Source organism: Photinus pyralis, unplaced genomic scaffold (assembly GCF_008802855.1).
Source record: "Photinus pyralis isolate 1611_PpyrPB1 unplaced genomic scaffold, Ppyr1.3 Ppyr1.4_LG1, whole genome shotgun sequence".
NCBI classification, from domain to species: domain Eukaryota; kingdom Metazoa; phylum Arthropoda; class Insecta; order Coleoptera; family Lampyridae; genus Photinus; species Photinus pyralis.
In genome coordinates, this window is record NW_022170249.1 from 53,350,584 (window position 1) to 53,371,946 (window position 21,363).

At 35.1% G+C, this 21,363-nt stretch overlaps 4 protein-coding genes across 5 annotated transcripts; all 4 read right to left on the reverse strand.

The window, feature by feature from the left end:
• Nucleotides 1-9: 9 nt before the first annotated feature.
• LOC116160178 (SCAN domain-containing protein 3-like) lies at nucleotides 10-2,349 on the reverse strand. The gene is made up of 2 exons (XM_031473314.1): nucleotides 2,141-2,349; nucleotides 10-2,078 (listed from the first exon to the last, which is right to left on the reverse strand). The coding sequence occupies exons 1-2, from the start codon at nucleotides 2,311-2,313 to the stop codon at nucleotides 200-202; spliced, it is 2,052 nt and encodes a 683-aa protein (XP_031329174.1). The 5' UTR covers nucleotides 2,314-2,349; the 3' UTR covers nucleotides 10-199.
• Nucleotides 2,350-3,248: 899 nt separating this feature from the next.
• Nucleotides 3,249-6,736, reverse strand: LOC116162748. The gene is made up of 3 exons (XM_031476445.1): nucleotides 5,876-6,736; nucleotides 4,877-5,826; nucleotides 3,249-3,290 (listed from the first exon to the last, which is right to left on the reverse strand). Exons 1-3 carry the CDS (start codon nucleotides 6,303-6,305, stop codon nucleotides 3,249-3,251), a joined length of 1,422 nt encoding a protein of 473 aa, XP_031332305.1. The 5' UTR covers nucleotides 6,306-6,736.
• A 3,007-nt stretch (nucleotides 6,737-9,743) lies between these two features.
• On the reverse strand, nucleotides 9,744-14,813 carry LOC116160396. 2 transcript variants are annotated; one of them, XM_031473578.1, is made up of 3 exons: nucleotides 14,467-14,813; nucleotides 14,164-14,316; nucleotides 9,744-10,503 (listed from the first exon to the last, which is right to left on the reverse strand). In XM_031473578.1, the coding sequence occupies exons 1-3, from the start codon at nucleotides 14,647-14,649 to the stop codon at nucleotides 9,763-9,765; spliced, it is 1,077 nt and encodes a 358-aa protein (XP_031329438.1). In that variant the 5' UTR covers nucleotides 14,650-14,813; the 3' UTR covers nucleotides 9,744-9,762. The 2 variants fall into 2 exon arrangements, with proteins under 2 accessions (XP_031329438.1, XP_031329439.1); XM_031473579.1 differs by lacking the exon at nucleotides 14,164-14,316.
• Nucleotides 12,301-13,655, reverse strand: LOC116160397. The gene is made up of 3 exons (XM_031473580.1): nucleotides 13,397-13,655; nucleotides 13,134-13,350; nucleotides 12,301-13,079 (listed from the first exon to the last, which is right to left on the reverse strand). The coding sequence occupies exons 1-3, from the start codon at nucleotides 13,536-13,538 to the stop codon at nucleotides 12,620-12,622; spliced, it is 819 nt and encodes a 272-aa protein (XP_031329440.1). The 5' UTR covers nucleotides 13,539-13,655; the 3' UTR covers nucleotides 12,301-12,619.
• Nucleotides 14,814-21,363: the final 6,550 nt, after the last annotated feature.

Genomic DNA, 21,363 nt, shown 5'->3' on the forward strand with positions numbered 1-21,363 from the left:
GAACAGATTTCGTTAGGTTGATCGTAAAAAATCGTGATAAATCGTGAGAATTCCATTTTGAATGGCAAAGCAGCGGCGTGTTAATTTTTTCTTTACAATTTTTAATATAGTGGACCTTTGTACTTACCAAAGTAAAAATTCAAATACATTAATACATATATGAAATAAAACAAGGTAATATGTATACAAAATTATATTTTTAATCAGAGTCTAAATCAGACCCCTCATTTTCTTTGTTTTTGTACAAATCAGTACTATTCATTTTCTTACACATCTCTTTGTTTATTTCAAACTTATCGCATTGACCGCCTTCGGAAACCAAACTTTTTGTTAGTAGTATACCCTCCAAGGTACTACTAATTAATCTGTTTCTCATATTGGTTTTATTCAAATTTATTTGAGAAAAACACCTTTCTACATTCGCACTGGAGTGCGGTAAAGATAATAAATTAAATACGAAAGCAATTAATTTACCAAATTTTTGTTCACCGGTACCCAATTTTATTTTAGAAACTTTCCGCCAAAATGATACGATGTCATCACCAATACATAAATTAAAATCATCAAAATTTATATTTCGCAACATTCTCCATTGACTATCGATGTCTTGAAGACTATGGGAGTGCAGATTGGAAAAATGTGACACAACATCGGCAATAGATTTAACTTTTCTATTTACAACAGTCTCTGGATCCATGAAATCCAATTTTGAAAAAATAGAATCTTTTAAGGGAAATCTAGACAAGATCTGTTTTAAAGATTCAATATAAAATTGAAGGCATTGCTTTTTAATTTGCAAAAGGGTCTCTGAATTAGCACTGCTATTTATTACGGCGCCAAAGTACATTTCTTCAATATTTTGGAAGTTCCGTGGATTTTGGAAATCTATCTCGTAAACATTTAATTTACTCATGATACTGTCTTTAATAAAACATTCCATAATTGTTTTTATGGTGTTGCTGACTTCTTTATAAATAGTATGAATTTGTGGCTGTTCACTTTGCATTAACGTATTTAATTTATTAAAAAATGGTAAAGCATAAGCCAAAAATTCTAAGTACAATTTTGTTTCAGGTTGTTGAAGAAGGTGTAAAATAGAAAATGCTGCTTGATCTTTTTTAGATGATGCTTTATCCGTAAAGTATAGCGTTAAAGCGCCGTATTGAGTGAGTAACCTAGTGACAACTGACTCTAGTGACAGCCATCTTGTAGAAGATGGGTGTAGCATTTTTACTGGAGATACATTAGCAAATTGTTGAAATTCTTTCAATTCCTCAGTTCTTTTGGGACTATTGGAAAAGTAATTATAAACATATCTGGCGAATTTTTCAACTTCTTCAGGAAGCTTTTCGCACGCATATGACGCGCAAAGGTGGAAACTGTGACATATGCATTTCATGACAAATATTCCAGGTATAAGTTCTTTGATACGACTTACGACAGAATTTTGGCCCCCCATCATATTATTTGCTCCATCAGAAGCAAAACCGATACAGTTTTGTTTAAAATCAATTCCATACTTATTGAAAAATTGAATTATATGTTCAAACAAAGCTGCGCCAGTAGCGTCATGTATTGGAATTAACGCCAAAAAGTAGTCTTTTACATTATTGTTATTACAATTTATCCTTGCAACTAGGCACAAATTTTTAGTGCACGAGCGATCAGTTGACTCATCGGCAATTAAACTAAATTTGTTACTGTTCATCAAAGCTATTAGATTTTGCCGATGAGTTTCACCTGTTACGTTTGTAATAATTGATTTAATTTTGGTAGGACCGCATTTGATTTTTTTAGCGATGGCCGAGTCACTGCACACAGCACGCATTAAATCTGGAAGATGTTCCATTATCTTAAATGGAAGATTATGTTCCGCGACAAAACCGGCAATTCGTATCTCGGCTTCTTTTGCCCTCATCTCTGTGGTCATTTCTTTTGTCTTCTCAGCAAACATGGACGTAATGGTTTTTTGTCCTACGGTAGATACACAAGATTTCGTATGTTTTGATGTATACTCGTGTTTTACCAAATCACCCTTTCCATGGGTGATTTTTATGTCACATTTGCATGCTTTACACCTATATAAAATTAAGCTATATTTAACACTTTGTGTTCCGTATGAACTATAGGCGTAACTTACCAACCAAAAGATGCTCCATTTTGGCTTTCTTGTAACCATGGCATTTGTTTCTCCCAATCCTTCTTGTATTTTTGTTTGTACGCCAATTTAGGCCTCTTACGCGACGTTGAAGCCGAAGGTGAACTATCATCTGTGTCACTATCAACACGATTTGAATCGGAACCGGAAGACATTTTCGCTTCAGCACATTAGTGATTAATAGTTTATTTAGTTACGTATATTGTCAATAATAAAGTTGATGAAGAAACCCGAGTATACGTACAGGTACGGTCCAAACTGACTATGACTAATGAAATTAGCAAATTTGCATTAGAAACCGAACTGTGCGGTGTGCCAAAGTTAAACTGACTAATTAAAAATTAAAATCTCTCTATCTATAATAGGTATGCGTAAGGATTTCTACAAGACAATAATTCCTTAGTAAAAGTAATATACGCTGAGCGCGCAAGCCGACATCTGAGTGGCCAGGGATAAGGCAGCGTGGAAAAACACAACACAACACATTATGATTCATTCAACATTCACGTCGGTATCACGTTACTAACGTTACGCTTACGCTGCTTCAGCTCATTCTTTACTCATATCCATATGACTGTTGAATCAGCTGAATGTGCTATTGTTTTAATAACTGTTTCGTTTTGTGCATATAAATTTTATTCATGAATCAGATTAAAAAATTGAAAGTATTTTTTGAAATACGGAAAATCTTGAGATTTACTACTGTATTCGTGAGATCGTGAGATGTAACTCAAGATCGTGAAATCTCACGATAAATCGTGAAATCTGGGATCACTGTGAACAGCTGTGGCTGTGATTTACGCGTCTCGGTGTAACTTCTGTAATCGCTGCGTGCAGGTGAACGTGTTAACAGTCTTTTATTTTCATAGAATCAGCAAAAAAGCATTAAATAAGCATATTAACGTCAATAAGCATTTCTCTTTAAAAAAAAGCTGAAAAAGCATAACAAAGTATGGTCGGTATGAATCAAAATGCGAAATTAGGTCTAATATTTTGAATAGTTTTGGCGTGCTTATAATACTCACGATAAGCATAAAACCTAGATATCCGCTCTCTAGTTATAACTAGACCGCGCGTAACGTAGATTTTACTATAAACGCCTGTTCTGCCCTGCTAAGCACAGAGGGGGTATCTACAACAGAGGTAAACTTGAGAAATGGAGGTCTAAAGTTGTATGTTATCCATTTTTGCTTTTGTATAGGCTTAATATATCAAATCATAGTTATTCAATTAAAAATTGTTTCGCCTATTTGAAACCAACGTTTTGTAACTATAAACCTTCATTTATAATTATAACTGCATTTACAACTGACCAAAAAATTAAACCAATGTTGGAATACTAAGATCATTTAGCGTAAGTACAAAAAACTAGAATTGCTAAGTAGTATCTGCGTACTTACGGTTGAATTGGTTTAGTAAATACACATGTAACCAAGTTTCCTGAGTATTTTATTGTCCGAAATAGAGGGAATAGTCTATAATAGACAAAGTAGGGAGCTATTTTTAAGGGAGGTCAAAATTGACTCATATATAACGATTTGTAAATGTATAAAAATAATACAAATAATTAGGAAATGAAGCAAAATGATTAAGATCGTACATCACTAAAATAAAATGAAATACCATGGTAGTACTAAAAAAAACTAATTTATTAAAACATACGAAACACACCCAAATACTAAGCTAGAGATAAGGTTACAGCATGATAGCCTAATTAAACGTGCGAGTAGAATAACAAAACTTCCCATCTGTAATCGATAGTCCTACTTAGTGCACTAACTAGTTGTCACCTGGCCTCTCTGGTAGATTTTCCCAAAACGGAAACCGGTTTTCTGGTATAATAGCTTTTTTCCCATGAACTAGTTCTTTCAAAATGGAGGTTTTTCTTTTATGTGAAATTCCTATCGGCATTTCGTGTGCTGGTGGGACCTTCAAACCTTTTTTTAAAGTTGTAGCATTAAGAAAATGAAGTTCTTTCCAATCGTCATTCTCATTAAAAGAACTTTTATAATACAGATTCATTTTACCCCTGATCGCCTTTATTTGATTCATTTCCTTTAAATAAGGCAAAGGTTCCTTTGCATCAGAACATTCAACAGATGAGTGTTTTTTCTTTGTATTAGGTGTCGTATTATTTTTCTTTTTGGTAGTTCTTTTAATGCTGCAGTCTACCCATTGAAAAAAGTCGCTTGGTTTCATCTCAGCTACTGCAACTTTTGAAGAGGCACTTTGAACACATTTTTTAAAATCCTCGAAGTCATACACTTTCTTGAATTGTTGTAATGATTTTTCTACCCTATGGTGAAACGAATCCGCCGACATAAAACTGTGTCCTGTTTCAAAGTATTTTATGTGGATTGTATCAGCAGATATTTCAGTTGAGTTGACACAAAAAACAAGATGTGTAAGAAATGCCCAGTTTTTGTTCTGCGAGGAACAATTGTCCATCCACAGAATTATGGTTTTAACATCACGTCCTTCAGTTAAAAAAAATTTGTATGCAGTGCTAATTAGCTCTTCTTTATTCCTTCCCCGAATTGCATCGTGCCATACACATGCCACCGTTGGACGTTTCGATTTGGTCCCAACAGGAACAAAACATTCATTATATACAGTTAGCCTTGTGGTAAAAATGACATTTTTGAACATGTCACATCTTGGTAGCATTATGACTTTTTGCATATCGACAGAGTAAATAATTTCATCTTCATTTGATACCTTAGCGGAGTCATTCTTGTAGTCTTGTCTTGCAGCACCAGCATTCTTAATGTGAGAATCGTAGATTTTGCAAGTTTCACAGTTCTCAATTTGTACGTTTTCTTTGTTGTGCTCATGTAGGTTAAAATGTTCACATCGTTCGCATTGTTCATGACCAAGTTTCACAAACGAGATGTTTAACTTTGATACCTCACTTCTATACAGATCATAAGAACATTTAAAATTTTGATGCTTTTTTACAAAATCTTCGTGCATTTTTGTAATGGTTAAGTCGCTTGGTAAATACCTACGGTTAGGCGCATGCTCACGCCTGTAGTGAGAAATTGAGGGTTCAAAAGATTCGATGTGTTTTACAATAACCTCATGATCAACTTTGTTTGCTGGAATGCGCCCTTTCCTTTTATCATGACTGGATGAAATGTTGGTCGTTTGCTTAGAAAGGCTCTGCAAGATTTTGTCATTATTTTTTTCATAGCCTAATGTAGCTAAGAAAAACGTCTTGCACACGCGTAGTGAGGTACCATCCGCATTTTTTAGAAAATACTCATTGGTAAAAGAACGCCTTGAGTTTGGACTGCATGTTGTTCGTCTGGTTACCGGCTTTTTGCTTACGGAACTCAGAACAAATGTTTTCTTTTCCTGTGTTGTAGGAAGACACCAATACTGTTTATTAATCTCTTTTCGTCGTTCAGGAGTTATAATTGAAGAGCATTTGACTTTGCAGGTAACTGGACATGATTGTTTTACATTGTGCCCCTCCATTGCTTTTCTTTTCTTAATTGTATTCCTTTCGGTTCGCGACAACAAATATTTCTTTCTCTTTCTTGGGTTTCCAGTCTTGGTAAGTCCACAATCAATTTCTAATTGAGCTTCCGGTATTGGATCACTAGGGGTTTCAGGAACAACCTTATTTACAGTAGGATTATCTGATGTAACTTCAGTTTCTGCTCCTAATTCAATTGGATTAACACTCGGACTAACATTAATACTGATACATACCATTGTTGAAATTTTGGTTATCCTCAGCTGAAGAAATGCAAGGTTGATTAATTGTACGTATTTCATCGAAAGGTAACTGAAGACCATCTATCTGAATACCATCAACATCTATTTCAGTCTCAATATAGTCAATAACTGGATCCAAATATCCGTTATCGTTAATTATATATATGCCATCAGGTATAACTGCTGCTGCACTGGTGGTAGGCGCAGAAACACACAAATCACTATCGCCTAATAAATGATCAGTTTCCGTATCTTTAGCTTCAGATAGATTAAAATCATTACGAGGATCGTTGGAGTTGCCTTGATGAAGGTTTGCGTTGTTGGAGGCGGTATTAGCTTTTGAAGTACTTGTCACCGTAGCCGTTTTCAACTTTTCTCGTTGATCAATACACAAACTCACTAAATGTTTACCTCGTGAAGCCATCAGTTAAACCAACAATGTAAATGTAACGAAGTGAATTTATTATTAATTATAATAATAATACTCAGAAACACAGTCACTGACGCTGCCTGATATGCACTTATTAATTTACTGCAGCTGTTTATTAAGGTTAAAAATGACGTCCACTTACTAGAGTATAATGGGGGCAAGTGATACTTTACTAAAGCAAAAAATGTAGTATGTGACGTTTGCTAAGGCAAAACGCCTTATCTGCAGTAGTTACGGCTGCAGTTGTCTAGTAATCTGTACTTACTCCCAAAGCCTTTAGTAATTCAAGCAAAAAAGGTAGTTACGGCTAACGAAATACGCATGTTTGTTAATATTCAGGCGAAGATACAACTATAATACCTTAGTATTAGGCACATTAAACCGCAAGGAGTCACTTGGCATCGATTTCTCAATTTCCCCAAAAATTGCAGTTACCCCCTTTGTGCTTAGTAGGGCAGTGTTGTCAATATAGGATAGGCAACCAACTGTTCATTGCGGGGCAGACGTACGTTCTGCAGCTTGCTTTAGCCATGTTTATTCTAAATTTTAGTAGCAAAAAGAGATAACATACAGCTGTTAACTGTTTTAATCGAATTTATTGGTATTTTATTTGAAGTAAATTGATATACATATAACTGCCTTACTCTAGTCCTAGTTTGATTTATATGTGTATTTTGGTGGTGAACACGTATGGGAAAATATACTCTTAAAACTAAAGTTGTAAGTAGTAAGATATGATTATTTAGCGGATTTTGATTCAATATATTCCTATCCAAAAACCCAAATGGGCTGTAACTGTTATTTATTTTTCTTAGACTGCTGATAACCATTTTGTTTACAACGCGGTGTGGTGTGGATTGAATGAAAAACCTGAACACATTTTCAGCAATTTGGCAAATTTTTAATGCATCGCTTGATACGTGCAACAATCCTCCACGATTTTTTCTAGTTAAAAGCTTTGAATGACTCTCTGATGCGAATATCGCATCTGCACATATGGAACATTTAACAGACTTACCTATTTTTCTTGTAACAAAACCTGAAATATACTTAGTACCAGTAAGTACTTAGTTACGTCTATACCTAATAGACAAATAGGTACTGCCGTTGTCTTGCTGGTAAAGGATGTCGAATAATAGTTCTACGTTATTTTAAGTGAATGGGAAAGTCGAAAACGCTCGGTATTGCATTATTGTTTAACACCTTCGTAGGTACCTTTCTAAAATCGGCTTCATTCCCCGCAAAATGCATTATGGTGGGAGTAAATTTTTCTCTTCGAATGGCTCTGATCCATTGGCCCTTTAAACTTTTATCCGTTGAAAATCAGCGTATTATTTAAAAATTTATCGACAGAGTACATGTTGATAGGCACAAGTTAACCTAAGTTTATTGGTTTATTCTCAACAGAAATTTATCTGTTCACTAATTCGAGCTAATCACGAGAATGATTAATGAACGGAACATCTAAAATATCAGCTTATTTCATTATATTGCATATCATCTCAGCGATTTTTGCCCCGCGGTGCATTGTGTGTTGCATACTGTGTCGACAACACCTTAGATACGTTAAGCGCAGTCTAGTTATAGCAAGTCTCTGAAATTTTCAAAACAAGTTATTGCAACGATTATTCCTGAAGTTTGTGCTGCGATAATAGACGCTCTACGACATGAAATTAAGGTAGGTAAGATACTTTCTTCACGATCATATTGTAATCAGTCTCATAATTGTCATTTTGAAGGATAAGGAAGTTGTGTTTTACAACACTTATTTTTCCAGGAGGGAGGAAAGTAGATTCTCGAGGTTAGTAATGTTCGATTCGAGGTTAGTAATATTTCATTACCTACCTCGATTTAGTTGCTAATATCCTAATGGATGGCGCTCTCATCGTAACTGTCTGACACCGATGACAGCTGATTTAGATGCAAATTGTTCAAAACCGCATTTTAAAAACAATTCTTATTCTTATTATGAGTAATATGGATTATTTTAAGTTCTGTGCTTTTTTTTGTAAATTGCAAATGAACGACCAAACGCGAAAAAGTGAAATAAGTAAATGCGTACCGAAGTAAACACAAGTAGGAGTTGTGATTAACTTTAGCCAGATTACGGGAAATGATGGTTTGTTTCACGTAACCTAAAACTAAACGAGCGCGGTGCTAAATGGTTAAGTAAAAACAAAATAAAAATGAAACCGTTAATTATTAAAGGATCGGTAAGTATATAAAACTCGAACTTGAGTTTAATAAAATTGATTGTTACTTTAGAAAGCCCATTACTGTTTAAATTTCTGGGTGGAAAAGTTCAATTCTTGTCTATAAGACATGGAAACATTGGGTTGCGCTTGCGACCTATGAGAAGAGCAAGGGATGGCAATTTATGGCATCATAATGTTGCATATCGGAGACGTCGTAGCACTACCTGAAGAGGATACTGCCATACTTTGTTATTTTCGCGTGCCCGTAAAGCGAATGGGTCACTGAATTGGCGACGAAACCTCCTGCTAGTGCAGCCAATCTACAGCCACCGAACTGTTTTAAGTTGAAGAACTCTACTGGCACTTGCTAATATTGTAGCGATCATATGCCAAAAACAATGTCCGGTAATTAAATGTAATTTGTCACATTTTAGAAATAGATAATGCTATTTTTTAGGGCTATCGTATTGGAACAGGTGTTTAGTGACTATCTGATTGGATCTGGAGAATAAATCTTTCGTTATTGACATCTGCACAGATTATAATACTAATATTGTAACCCAGTCTAAATCTGTAATCACAAAAGATCGCTGTAGGTACATTTTAGAATAATAAAACTGACATGGTCATTAGGCATTACCGCATTAGGTTTGAATGTGGATCACAACATTATTTGGTCGTTCATAATGTGGATGATTTTTTTACCTTTACCTCATTAAAATAAGCAAGTAAAACATGAAGTTTTACCTATACCCTTTCCTGCCCACCATTGTTCATTCACTTCAAAAATTCATTCGGGGAGTAAATTTTTTACTACACTCAATTTCCCTTATTTGAGGGGATGTACATTTAAATTCTTTTGTATGGGCCATTTTTTAACATACATGTTAAATTAAATTAGGTAAATTTCCAAATCTGTATTACCGACAACATTTTATGTAGGGCAATAATATTGCAGATGGCGCATAAGATGAATATAATACGTATAAATTTAGTGAATTATTTTATTTTTGATAATGGAATGATTATAATGATGATCGTGAATAAAATCGTATACGAACCTCGACGAAAGGTTATTTTTCTTAGAATATAATCACCCTCGGCGCTGCGCGCCTCGGGTGATTAAAATTCTTCGAAAAATAACCTACTTTCGCACTCGGTGCGTAATATACTATTTTTATATTTATTTCACCAATTGCTATATGCATAGGTTAGGGATAATGTTACAAAAAATATTACATTAAAACTACCGATGCCTATTGAAAATTTGTGAAAAACGTAAGTAACGAGGGTGCTGCAGATTCTTCTGTATGTCTGTCATTAGACTCGTGAACTGTAGATCCCATGCTCATTGCTGAAACTTGTTCTGCATGTTGCAACGGAGCTGTCTGCATAGGAGTTGGAGTTATCTGATGGTTACTCGCCGGTAGGCTTTGATTAGTTGAAAACTGTTGCTGAGAATTTTGATTAGGATTCCCAAGGCTTAGTGAAGGTGAAGGGAATGGTGTCACCGTTGTTGAAGAATGCGCAGAAGCCGAGCTGGAATACTGAGGCTGGAACTGTGATTGCATATGTAATAATGGCTGCCTAAATCTTCCCATTTCAGCGTCAAACAGATTTTGATTTATATAATGCTTGGCTACAATTCTCGAGTGACTATCTAATGTTCTCAACGTTTTCGCAACGTATTCTCCAAATACATCATTATCATCACGAGTAACTGGACGCTCTGATGCAGTCGATTTCAAAATACTATAAACTTCATCTATTCTAGGATCTTCTTTAGGCCTCTTGGCACACGATGATTTTGAAAACAAAGGTCGTTTTAGAGTGCTTTTTGTAGTCGTGGTAGATAAGGGCATCTCACTTTTTTCTTCGTCACATTTGCTTCCAGTTTCCTTTGAGGTTGCTTCCTTTAAGGTTTTATCATTCCTTTCTTCATCTTCACCATCGCCCAGGATTTCATCGTCACCTTCACCGAGGAGCTGCTGGGAATCCTAAAAACCAAGGAAAAACATACAAAAGGTTAAGTTACAAAAATTAATGGTTTTATTAGTTTTGTTCGTGGTCTTGGTGATTAATTTTGGTTAGTTTGTTTATCGCCGCTCTTAAAATTATTTTTGAGTATTACAGAAAATAAATATCTATCAGGTAATTCTCTTTGTTCCAGACACCAACTTCCAGGGAAGAATGGCTCAAAATTTCGGAAGATTACTACAATTTATGGAATTTCCCCCATTGTTTAGGCGCGATAGACGGGAAGCACATAGCTTTACAAGCACCTATCAACAGCGGTTCCGACTACTTTAACTATAAATCGCACTTCAGTATTGTGTTAATGGCAGTTGTTGATGCAAATTACAAATTTATTTATGCAGACGTCGGTTGTCAAGGACGTATTTCCGATGGTGGTGTGTTTAAAAATACTAGTTTCTATCTTGACATGGAATCAAATTCTTTAAACTTGCCAGAAGAAGCGCCCCTCCCAACAACCAATTCTGTCGCACCTTACGTGTTTGTAGCAGATGACGCGTTTCCGCTTATGAAAAATATTGAGTGCGTTTTTAAAGTGTTCCTGCTGGTCGAACACTTTTTAGTTGAACAGAATGATTCATTGGTCGAGCGTGTGTTCGAATCCCGCATTAAAAAACGACGCTTTGTGCAACTAACGTAACCTATATCCCATAGAGTAGTTTGTCTATGTTTATGCTATAACCTCAAACCGCACTCTTTTGAAATTGGTGTTGAAGTATTTTGATATTGTTTAATAATGGATATAAATGAGCAAAACGATGTGATCAATCTTGTATTGGCCCGTGGGCACGCCTTGTTTCACTGTAGCAGTAAGTCCAAGCGTTAAGAAAGTCTTTGTGCAGCATATACATATTTTTAAGGGAAATCAAAGCGGTTTCAGACTCTATTGCAAATAATCACCATTTACAACAAAAGAAGACGACGTCTTACACATAATAGAATTGAGATGTATGAAGACGTAGTACTACGATATTTACACGAAGATTTCCACTCACATTTCAGAATGTCTCGTAGTAGTATGGCTGTCTTAATTAACATTTGTGGTTTATGCAAGGCCTCCAAAAAGATTGTTGGTAGACCAGAAGTGCCTATTTCTTTACAATGTTTAATTTGTGTGTGGGTTTTAGCCAATCAAGAAAGCTATAGGTTTGTATTATGTGAATACCTTGTATAACAAAAATAGTAATCCGTTAATTGCTTCAGATCTATTGGTGATCGCTTCAATGTCTCAAAGAGCTCCATATTTCACTGCCTAATAAGAGTATGTAAAATTCTGAACAGCAAAGGTTCTGTATTTATAAAATGGCCAAAAGGAAATGATGCTATTAAAACAATAGCTGGTTTCAAGGTATTTTTTTTAGTTTCCCTACCTTAGAAGTATTAACATTTTTTCTTTGTAGAAAATAAAATCATTTCCTGGAGTGTTGGGTGCTATAGACGGGTGCCATATTAATATATGTCCACCCAAGCACAATTCTGCCACTTACATCAATAGAAAAGGCAGACCATCTATGATATTACAAGGCGTATGTGACCATAATTGTATATTTACTGACTGCTTTGTGGGATACCCGGGGTCGGTTCATGATGCCCGGGTTTTTCAACATTCTACAGTACGTGTAAAATGTAACGATGATGTACTTTTCCCACAAAGTTCACATTTATTGGGTGATTCAGCCTACCCAATAAATGCACAGCTTTTGACACCTTTTCGAGATAACGGTCACCTAAACCAAAAACAAACAAAATTTAATGTGTGCCATGCTGCTACTAGATCACCAATTGAAAGAGCTTTTGGTATCTTGAAAGCCAGGTGGAGAAGATTAAATTATTTGGAATTACACAATCCTTTTTATATACCACATGTGATTATGGCAGCATGTATATTACACAATTTTTGCACACAACGTTGCGAGGAAGTTCCAGAAATCATTAATGATGATAACGAGGATGGTAAAAGCCAGATACGTAATCGTTTTTCGGATGTAGACACTAGGAAGGGTAATGATAAACGCATTGCTATTATGAATAAACTGTAAACGTGTAATGTTATATTAAGATATAAGAACTAATATACATTTATTCTTGCTCCTTGTTTAGAATATTATTTACTAATTTTTCTAAGAGAGTATTGAAACGGCGTTTCTCCACCATCTCTTCTTCATGTTGTTGTTTGTTTTGCTTTAATATAGAGTTTAATAAATCGGACATATCACATGACGACTTCCTTTTTCTGTTACTGCTCTCTGGAGTGTTGGACCGTGTATTTCGAGGAGAATCTTCTGCTGACATGGATGGTTGACTACCACTACACACTGTTATCTCGCCATTATTAATTACTACTGGTGGTTGAACAGTTGGATTCCCTTTCAGAAGTTCATCCATAAGATCAAAGTACTGCCAATTTTTGCGCCCTCTGCCTGTTTCATTATTGTGGTCTTTTACATTTTTGTATGTACGTAACAAACTTTTCCACTTATTTTGTATCTGGTCCCATGTGTAAGAACTGGACTCTTCATTATTTATATTGGTAGCTATCCTGCAATAAAATGCACATTAGTACATTAAAAAAATAATAAAAAAATTAAATCACTTTTTCCAAATATGTCGTTTTAAGGAGTTCTTTTTTTCTAAGTCATTCTTATGTTTTCGGTATTCATCAATTAGCACTAATATTGCAGAGTGAGACCACTTTGCATTGTCATTTTCCATCGAAACAGTTGCATTTTCCTTATCACACAAAGCATCTTCTTGCGAGTCTTCTTGTGTTTCTGTTACAACTTCGTCAGGTGCTCCACCAGCAGTGATATCTAAATCAAACCAATAAAAACAAAATATGCTTAAAGGTCAACATACCTTCATCACAATAAATTACATTGTTTGCCCCTATGCTTAATAAACATTTGCCAGCAAAACATCGGTGCTTTTCAACTTCCGTCCACGTTAAATTTTTTGATTTACAATAAAAACAATTAAACACCTGAACTACGTCTGCCATTTTGTCGAAATGTTAGGTTATGACTTTTAAAGCACCACCTGCAGACCTGGTGCTTGAAATGCAAACTCGAACACAACACTCGAACTAAATAAGTAATTTAAAAACGCGGAACGTTTCTGTTCGACTGCATTAAAAAACGCTCTTATTATGAAACCCTATACAGGATCCTGGGAAAAAGGTACAAAAGAAAGAGCTTTCAATTATCGACTGAGTAGAGCGCGACGAATTGTTGAAAATGCATTCGGCATATTATCGTCTGTATTCAGAGTGTTCAGGAAACCAATGCTGTTAAATCCTGATAAAGCAACTCTTGTTGTGCTTGCATGTTTATATCTACACAACTTTTTAAGAAATCGCAAAAACTATAATAATTTTACCGAGAAGTCAGGTGTAGAAAAAAAAGTACGCAAGGGAACGATTACCAAGAAAGATCGGCGTTTAGCTCTTTTCGATGTATTCCTCGAAAAACAGCCGAAAATGTAAAAAAAATCAGGGATACGTTTGCGGAATTTTGCAAAACAGAACGCGTTTCATGGCAAGACGATTATGAGTAGGTTATCTATATATTGTTATTAACTATTATTGTTCGTTACGGTAAAATATGTATCTGAATAAAAATTCTTACTTCTGAAGTATTTTGTGTTTTCCGTGGAGTATAACGATCTGACATAAATGCCAAAGCATCATAAGCAAACCAGGTGGGAGTATATTTGTCAGCTGTCGCCATGCCTGAATGAGTAACATCTTTGACTTTTTGTCTCTCCCTTCTATACGACGCCTAAAAAAAATAATAAATATTACATTACCTACAGACCATATACCTAAAAATAGGTACCCACCTATGCAAAAATCTGGAACTTTTAAGTTCAATTAAAATTTTAATAACAAAGAAAATTAAGGAACAATGTTTAATAAATCATTAACTTACCTGTAAACTCTTCCATTTCTTTTTTACTTCTTCTGGTGTACTATTGTAAGTACGAGCTAATTCGGACCACGCATCATTCTTTTTCCTTGTAATTTTGTAAAAGGGATTTTGGCTATCCCATAGCATTGCCAACTTTTCCACATCTTTTATAAAAGAAATAACTATGTCGTTGGACCATTCCATGAGGCTTAACACGCAAAATCAATCAACACTGCTAGTTTAACTCAACCTGTTGACTCAACTGCCACTTTTCGTTTGCAAATGCAACAGCGACCGTTCGTTCCCCGTCCAGACCTGACGATCGCGATCAAACACGAACGAGCATTTTCCTTTGATGTACCGACCGACGGCGGATCGCGTTCGCCGACGTTTGTCGTTGCTTCTTCATGCCTTTTTAGACACAAACAACATTTTAAAATTATAAACACAATTTACTTACTGCACTCATTAATTTCTTTTTGTGTATCCGTGTCATCCGGAGGTAGTGGTGGTAAATTACGAATTAAAGTTATACATCATCATCTTCAACATTCTCATTTTCACTACTACTAGAATGGATTAATTTCTTAACAGGCTTCCTCTTTCTTTTTCTTTTATTGGTTCCTGGTTCTGATTCTGTTGCAGTTCCAACTTCGGATTCTATTTCAGCATCTTTTAACTTTTGCCTTGCCTTTAGAAGATCATCTATAAGCAATTCAAAAAGATCTATTATTATAAATAACTACGTACTACTACTACCACAGCTTACTTATACCCAGCTCTACAACTATGAGCGTCACCTTTGATGTGGCGGTCGACAACAAGGCGAGACGGAATGGTGCAAGGTTTCTCTAGGTTGCGGTAGAAGTCGGGGTATGCTCAATGTTATTGCCTCATTGAAGATTATTACGTGGCTGCTGTCTTTTACGGCGGAGCATGCCGCAATCCGTTTTCGCCAACAGAGTTGTGCAGCTGTATGTAAGTAAGCTGTGCTTTGGTACTATTATATAAAATTGTCATGTCTCAATTCAATAGGTATATCAAAAAGTGAATGACCTACTAACCAGTAGAATAATACGTTTTTTTAATCTGGTAAATTTTCCAATCATCACCAGGAGGTGTGGTACCTGTTAGCGCTTTATTGTATTGTATAGGCTGTTTATAAGGAGGCCAGAAAGTCTCTTTTTTCCTGGGAGTTAACCAGTCTTCCTGCACGATCCCTAAACCTCATCCCGAGGATTGTGCGAACTCCACCACATGAAATCGCATCTAAATCAAATAAGGACATGTATGTTCTATTCCATTTAAGTTTTCAAACAGTTTTAAGCTGCTGTTAATTTGTAAGTCAAAAGGTCCGAAAAGCGCTTGTGTAAAACTTGTATATAACTACATTGTGTGAACATTTTATCAAAATAATCACCCTAAACAATAGGATTATTAGGTTAGGTACAAACATAACTTACCTCGGAATTGTGCTTTTAACCACCAAAATTATAAGACACTTTGTTGAGCTGTATCACTACGTGTCGCGGGAAAATGGAAATGGTTATTTTAGACTGGTTCACTTTTATAATAAACAGCGTTTTAACGGGTTCTAGGGGCATTTCAGACAACATTTGGCCAAATAGGCGTTTTTTACTAATTTGGACCTGCTGAACACGAATATCGATGTTGGCACCTCGAAATCTGAACAGGAAGTCCAGAATTCAAGATGGCGGCCAATTTCCGAAAATGTTGATATTTTCACTCTTGCGACCGATTTTTTCGATCTAAAAACGGATTATAATGTTATTCCTGACGGAGGTACGGCACGATAATAATAATGAACAAATGTTTAAACAATGATTTCATAGTTTTTCTAAAGCCTAATTTACATTTGGTAAGTTTACTGGCGGAAAGTACTTTCTGCCAGTAAACTTGCTATACCCTATTTCTATTTAACTGGCACTTTCCGCGCATTTACACGTGGCAAGTTTACTGACCGACAGTACTTTCCGCCAGTAAACTTGCCAAATGTAAATTAGGCTTAACGTCAAAGTGCGTAAAAGTGGATTCCTTTTTTTCATAGTACTATGGCTACTGTTTAAATTTCTTCACATCGTATAATTATTAAATTATTTCTGTTTTGGCAAGCATTTTGGTTTCTATGCGTCGTGTGAAAGATATCCGCGATGGTCCATGACCTCATATGGAATAACTTTTATTAGAGGAAAACAAAAGAAATCTTGTCGCATCACCTTGAAGAGGCCTCATTTGAAGGCGTAGGTACTGGTAATAGCGAGAGGCTTCAATGATGAAAGAAAAGTTTTCTGTAACCGTCATACGACACAGATTTCCTCCTTAGAACTAGAAGCTTTTCACATCAAGGACGCGGATACTAGAAAAACGCTACAGATACAGATGCATTCCTGTTGCTTCTTCATCACTTCGAAGTTTCAAGAGATGCGAAGCTTTAGGTAGATCTAACAATTCTGAACTCCATTCTCTTGCGATTCCATCTAATCTTCTCTAGCATTTGATCCATTTCCATCATTACGGCATATCAGGTGTAAATCTCAAGATGTACTTTTTTCATCTTATAAACTATGAAATGTCGCTCAGACTACCTTATCTATCCTGAATTGAAAATAGCTACATTCCCATTCTCCCAACGTTAGATTAATTCCGAAGGCTGCTCTAGATATCGTCCTTTGTCGTTGTAAATAGAATTGCTCGTCAAAACTTTGTAAAAATATCGCAAAGCTCAATTGATTTGTACTACCTAATTGTCAAGAAGACGATTGACCTAACACCATAAGAATAACGAAGGTGTTAATAAATTTGTATTCACTTTTCTATGTTTTCATCCTTTAATAATAATAATATATCCTGAGGAACGGTAATTAATACCTAGCAAAATAAGAATCTTCCGAAACACCGCAGTATAGTTGAACTCCCTTCATTTTTTTCAGTTAAAAATTAACGTAAAATTCGAAAGATAGTGTTTATCAAAACTTTATAAGGAGAATTATGCAATATAAACGCATGTCGGGAATACTTAGGTATATGTGTCAGGATTACTGGAAACAATCGTTTTGCATGTGTTATGTCTTCAAATGTAATTAAAGACAGATCATTTATAGATCTATTTATTAATAATGATTAAACTACAAACACATTGTAGTACGTTCTAGACGATTCTACCATTCTGGTTTACAGTGTCTCCGTTGCCTATGTCTATCTTACATCTAAAGCTGTGTATACACTTATTACATTACATCCCCCTTTTCCAACTACATTTAGTCCTTATATCTAGCCGGTGTGTGTACTATTCTACCTGATCTAGTTACATAATTATCCTGATTTAATTTAACACTAGGATTATCCGTAATTACAGGTTGTACGATAGTTTCGGTTTCTACATCATTCGTCTTATAGTTAATTTTGTTATACCAATGATTATTATCAATATCCCTAGGAGGTATTTCATCATTTAAATTTTGCTTTAGGTTCATTTGGTTATGTGAATGTCTAATATCAATTGAATTGCGTCTTTTATTTCTAGAGTATTCATCGCTTATTATGTACGATCTTGGAGAAGAATGCTTAGAAATAATTTGAGCAGGTTTCCAAGTTTTACTATTATGATCTCTATAAACTATATTTTCTCCCTTCCAAAAGTCTTTTCTATTTCTAGAACCTCTATTATAATAAAATTCAGTTTTTTGCTTTTTGTTATTTAAAAATTTGTCAAACTGTTTTACAACCTTTGGATTTAATGCATCATTTAAAATTGGTAACTTAGTTTTTGTCATTCTGCTCATAAGTAACTGTGCTGGTGAGTATTGTGAGCCTAACACTGGAGTATTACGATATTCTAACAACATTAGTTCTTTGTCTGTATTTGATTCTTTAGCCTTTTTTAAAATGTTTTTTGCGATACCCACTGCTTTCTCTGCTAATCCATTGCTTTTAGGATACCTAGGAGAAGATGTAACAATTTCAAATCTCCACTCCTTTGCAAATTTGTGCATACTGTATGAATTGAAAGGCATATTATCAGCTATTAAAATGTACGGTATTCCATGTTTTGAGAATATGACTTTTAAAGCTTTTATTTCTGCAGAATCTTTTGTTGATATTTTAACAAGTTCTAACCATTTCGAAAAATAATCAATTAAAACTAAATATTGTTCATTTCCCAATTGTAAAATATCACAACCTACTTTTTGAAAAGGAAGGTCTGGGATCTCATGACTTATTAACGGTTCTTTTATATTGTTTGCTCTGAATTTTTCACATACTCTGCATTTTGAAATATAATCTTCAATATCTTTATAGATATTATGCCAATAAAGTAATAATTTTGCCCTCGCTTTAGTTTTTAAAATTCCTTGATGTGATTCATGAAGTGAAATAAGCATATCATTTTTAAGTGTGTCGGGCGGGTACTACAACTCTATTTTCGAAATATACTAAATTATCAATTACTGAAATTTTGTCTCTCAAATTGTAATAAAATTTGACATTTGAATTTATTATACTTTTGTGTGGCCAACCGTTTCGATAGTAATTAATTATTTGGCTTAATGTTTCGTCCATCATAGTTTCTCTAATAAATTGTGCTTTTTTTTTTTTTATTTATTGGGCGTGTTTAACTGCTTTGGTCATTACGCCTTTAAATTGGTATTATTTTACATTTTACATAGTGCTACATAAATGGAGTTACAGAGGGTTAATTAAATTATTCTATGGAGGTTTGACATTTTTAGGAAGTTTACTAAATTATACACCTTTTCTTCACAGTCCTGTAGGATATCCTTTAGAGTACCTTGTATCCCTGATCTTTCACGATAGTCCTTATAGACGTTACATGATGTTAAAATATGTTCAATCGAGATTGGGACATTGCAAGTTTGACAAATTGGCCGCTCTTCTCTCCTCAACAGATAGCCGTGGGTGAGGGCCGTGTGACCAGTTCTTATCCTAGTAAGGAGGATTTCCAATCTACGGTGTTGTTGGTTTGACGTTTTCCATTCCAATGCTGACTCCTTCACTTGTCGAAGTTTGTTGCTAGTCAGTGACAACCACCTTAGTCTTGTCTCTTCCCAGAGAAGTTGTTGGGCGAAGTAACACAAATCTTCCTTTGATGATACATTGTATCGAAAACCTTGTTCATGTGCACGGTTCGCTGCTCTATCCACTAACTCATTACCTTTAATTCCTATGTGTGATGGGACCCACATTAGAGATATTTTAGCGTTCTTAGATTTTATTAGGTGTACTAACGAATTTTGGATTGAGGTGATCAAAGATGTTTTATTGTTGATGTTATCTATGGCTTTCAGTACGCTTATTGAGTCTGACAGGATTAGATATTTTTGCATTGTGTCTAGATTTTCGGCGATGTGGTTAATTGCAAGTTTTATGGCAATGGCTTCTGCAGAAAAAATCGAGCTCATTCGGGGAAGTTTATATTCATAGGTTTGTTGATCGATGTAATACGCACATGATGTTGAGTTATCCTTTTTGGATCCGTCGGTGTAAATTGTCAAATAATTTCTGTATTTGTGGCACATTTGTTCCCGGAATAGTTGAACGTGTTCACTGTTTAGAACACTGTTTTTTTTATTATTGTTTAATGTAAAGTCTACAATAATTAGTTTTTCTTGCCAAGGAGGAGGGTTTTGAGTGGAAAGCGGAATAATTTGTTCTAGGAGATAGGTAGGAAACTTCAATGTTGACATTATGCAATTTGCTGTTAAATGGACAGGATATGGAAGATTTTCTTTATTTGAGTAGAGTTTGTCATAAAATTTTGAAGTAGTTTTTGAGAATATTATTTCTTTTCTACGTTCATAACTTTTTATGAGGAATTTTATAACCAATGTTTTCCTGCGTTCTTCAAGATTTAGGATTCCAGCATCATTGTGAAGGCTTATTATAGGTGTGGTGCGAAACGCACCTGTGATAATACGCAACGCATTATTTTGGATCACATTAATAGTTTTTAGAACGTTTGGTGTTGCTGAGTTATATATTATGGATCCGTAATCTAGTCGACTTCTGATGATTGCATTATATAAATATGTCAGCATAGAGCGATTTGGTCCTTTGTTGCTGTTGTTTATAACTTTCAGGATGTTCATGTTCTTCATGCATTTCTCTTTCAGGTTATGCAAGTGTAGCTTCCATGTCAATTTATCGTCAAACAATAGTCCTAAAAATTTGTGTGATTTCACCTGAGCAATTGGGGTATCTCCAATTTTAATTTTAAGTTTGTGTGGTTTAGAACGATAGAAAGATATGCATTTAGTTTTGTTTGTAGATATTTTAAGACCATTCTGGTCACACCATTCTTGTAAAAGATTAATCGTTTCTTGTAGGGATTTCACAGCATATTCTTGGTTTGAAGTTCTTATATAGAAGACCAAATCATCAGCAAAAAGGCTGTAGCTAATTGGTGCTCGAAAACAGTTCCCAATGTCATTTATAGCAATGTTAAAAAGCATTGCACTTATCACTGCACCCTGTGGAGTCCCATTGAGTTGGCTCTGGGTTTGAGATAATTTGTTGCCTATCTTTACTGAATAAGTTCTATCTTTTAAGAAGCTTCTAATAAACTTTGGTAGGTTACCTCTTATTCCCCATTCATGTAGTGTACGAAGGATCTTGTTGCGCCAGATTGTGTCAAAAGCTTTTTCGAAGTCTATAAAAACTGCATTTAGGTTTTGGTTAATTGTCCACGCATTTTTAATATCTGTATCCAGAATTATCAAGTTATCCATAGTGGATCGATTGTTTCTAAAGCCATTTTGTTGTTCGCTTAGGAGAGATTTGGATTCAATAATCCACGAGAATCTTTTCAGGACTATTCTCTCAAGAATTTTTCCTAGATGATTTGTCAGAGATATAGGGCGATAGTTTACCATTTTTAAG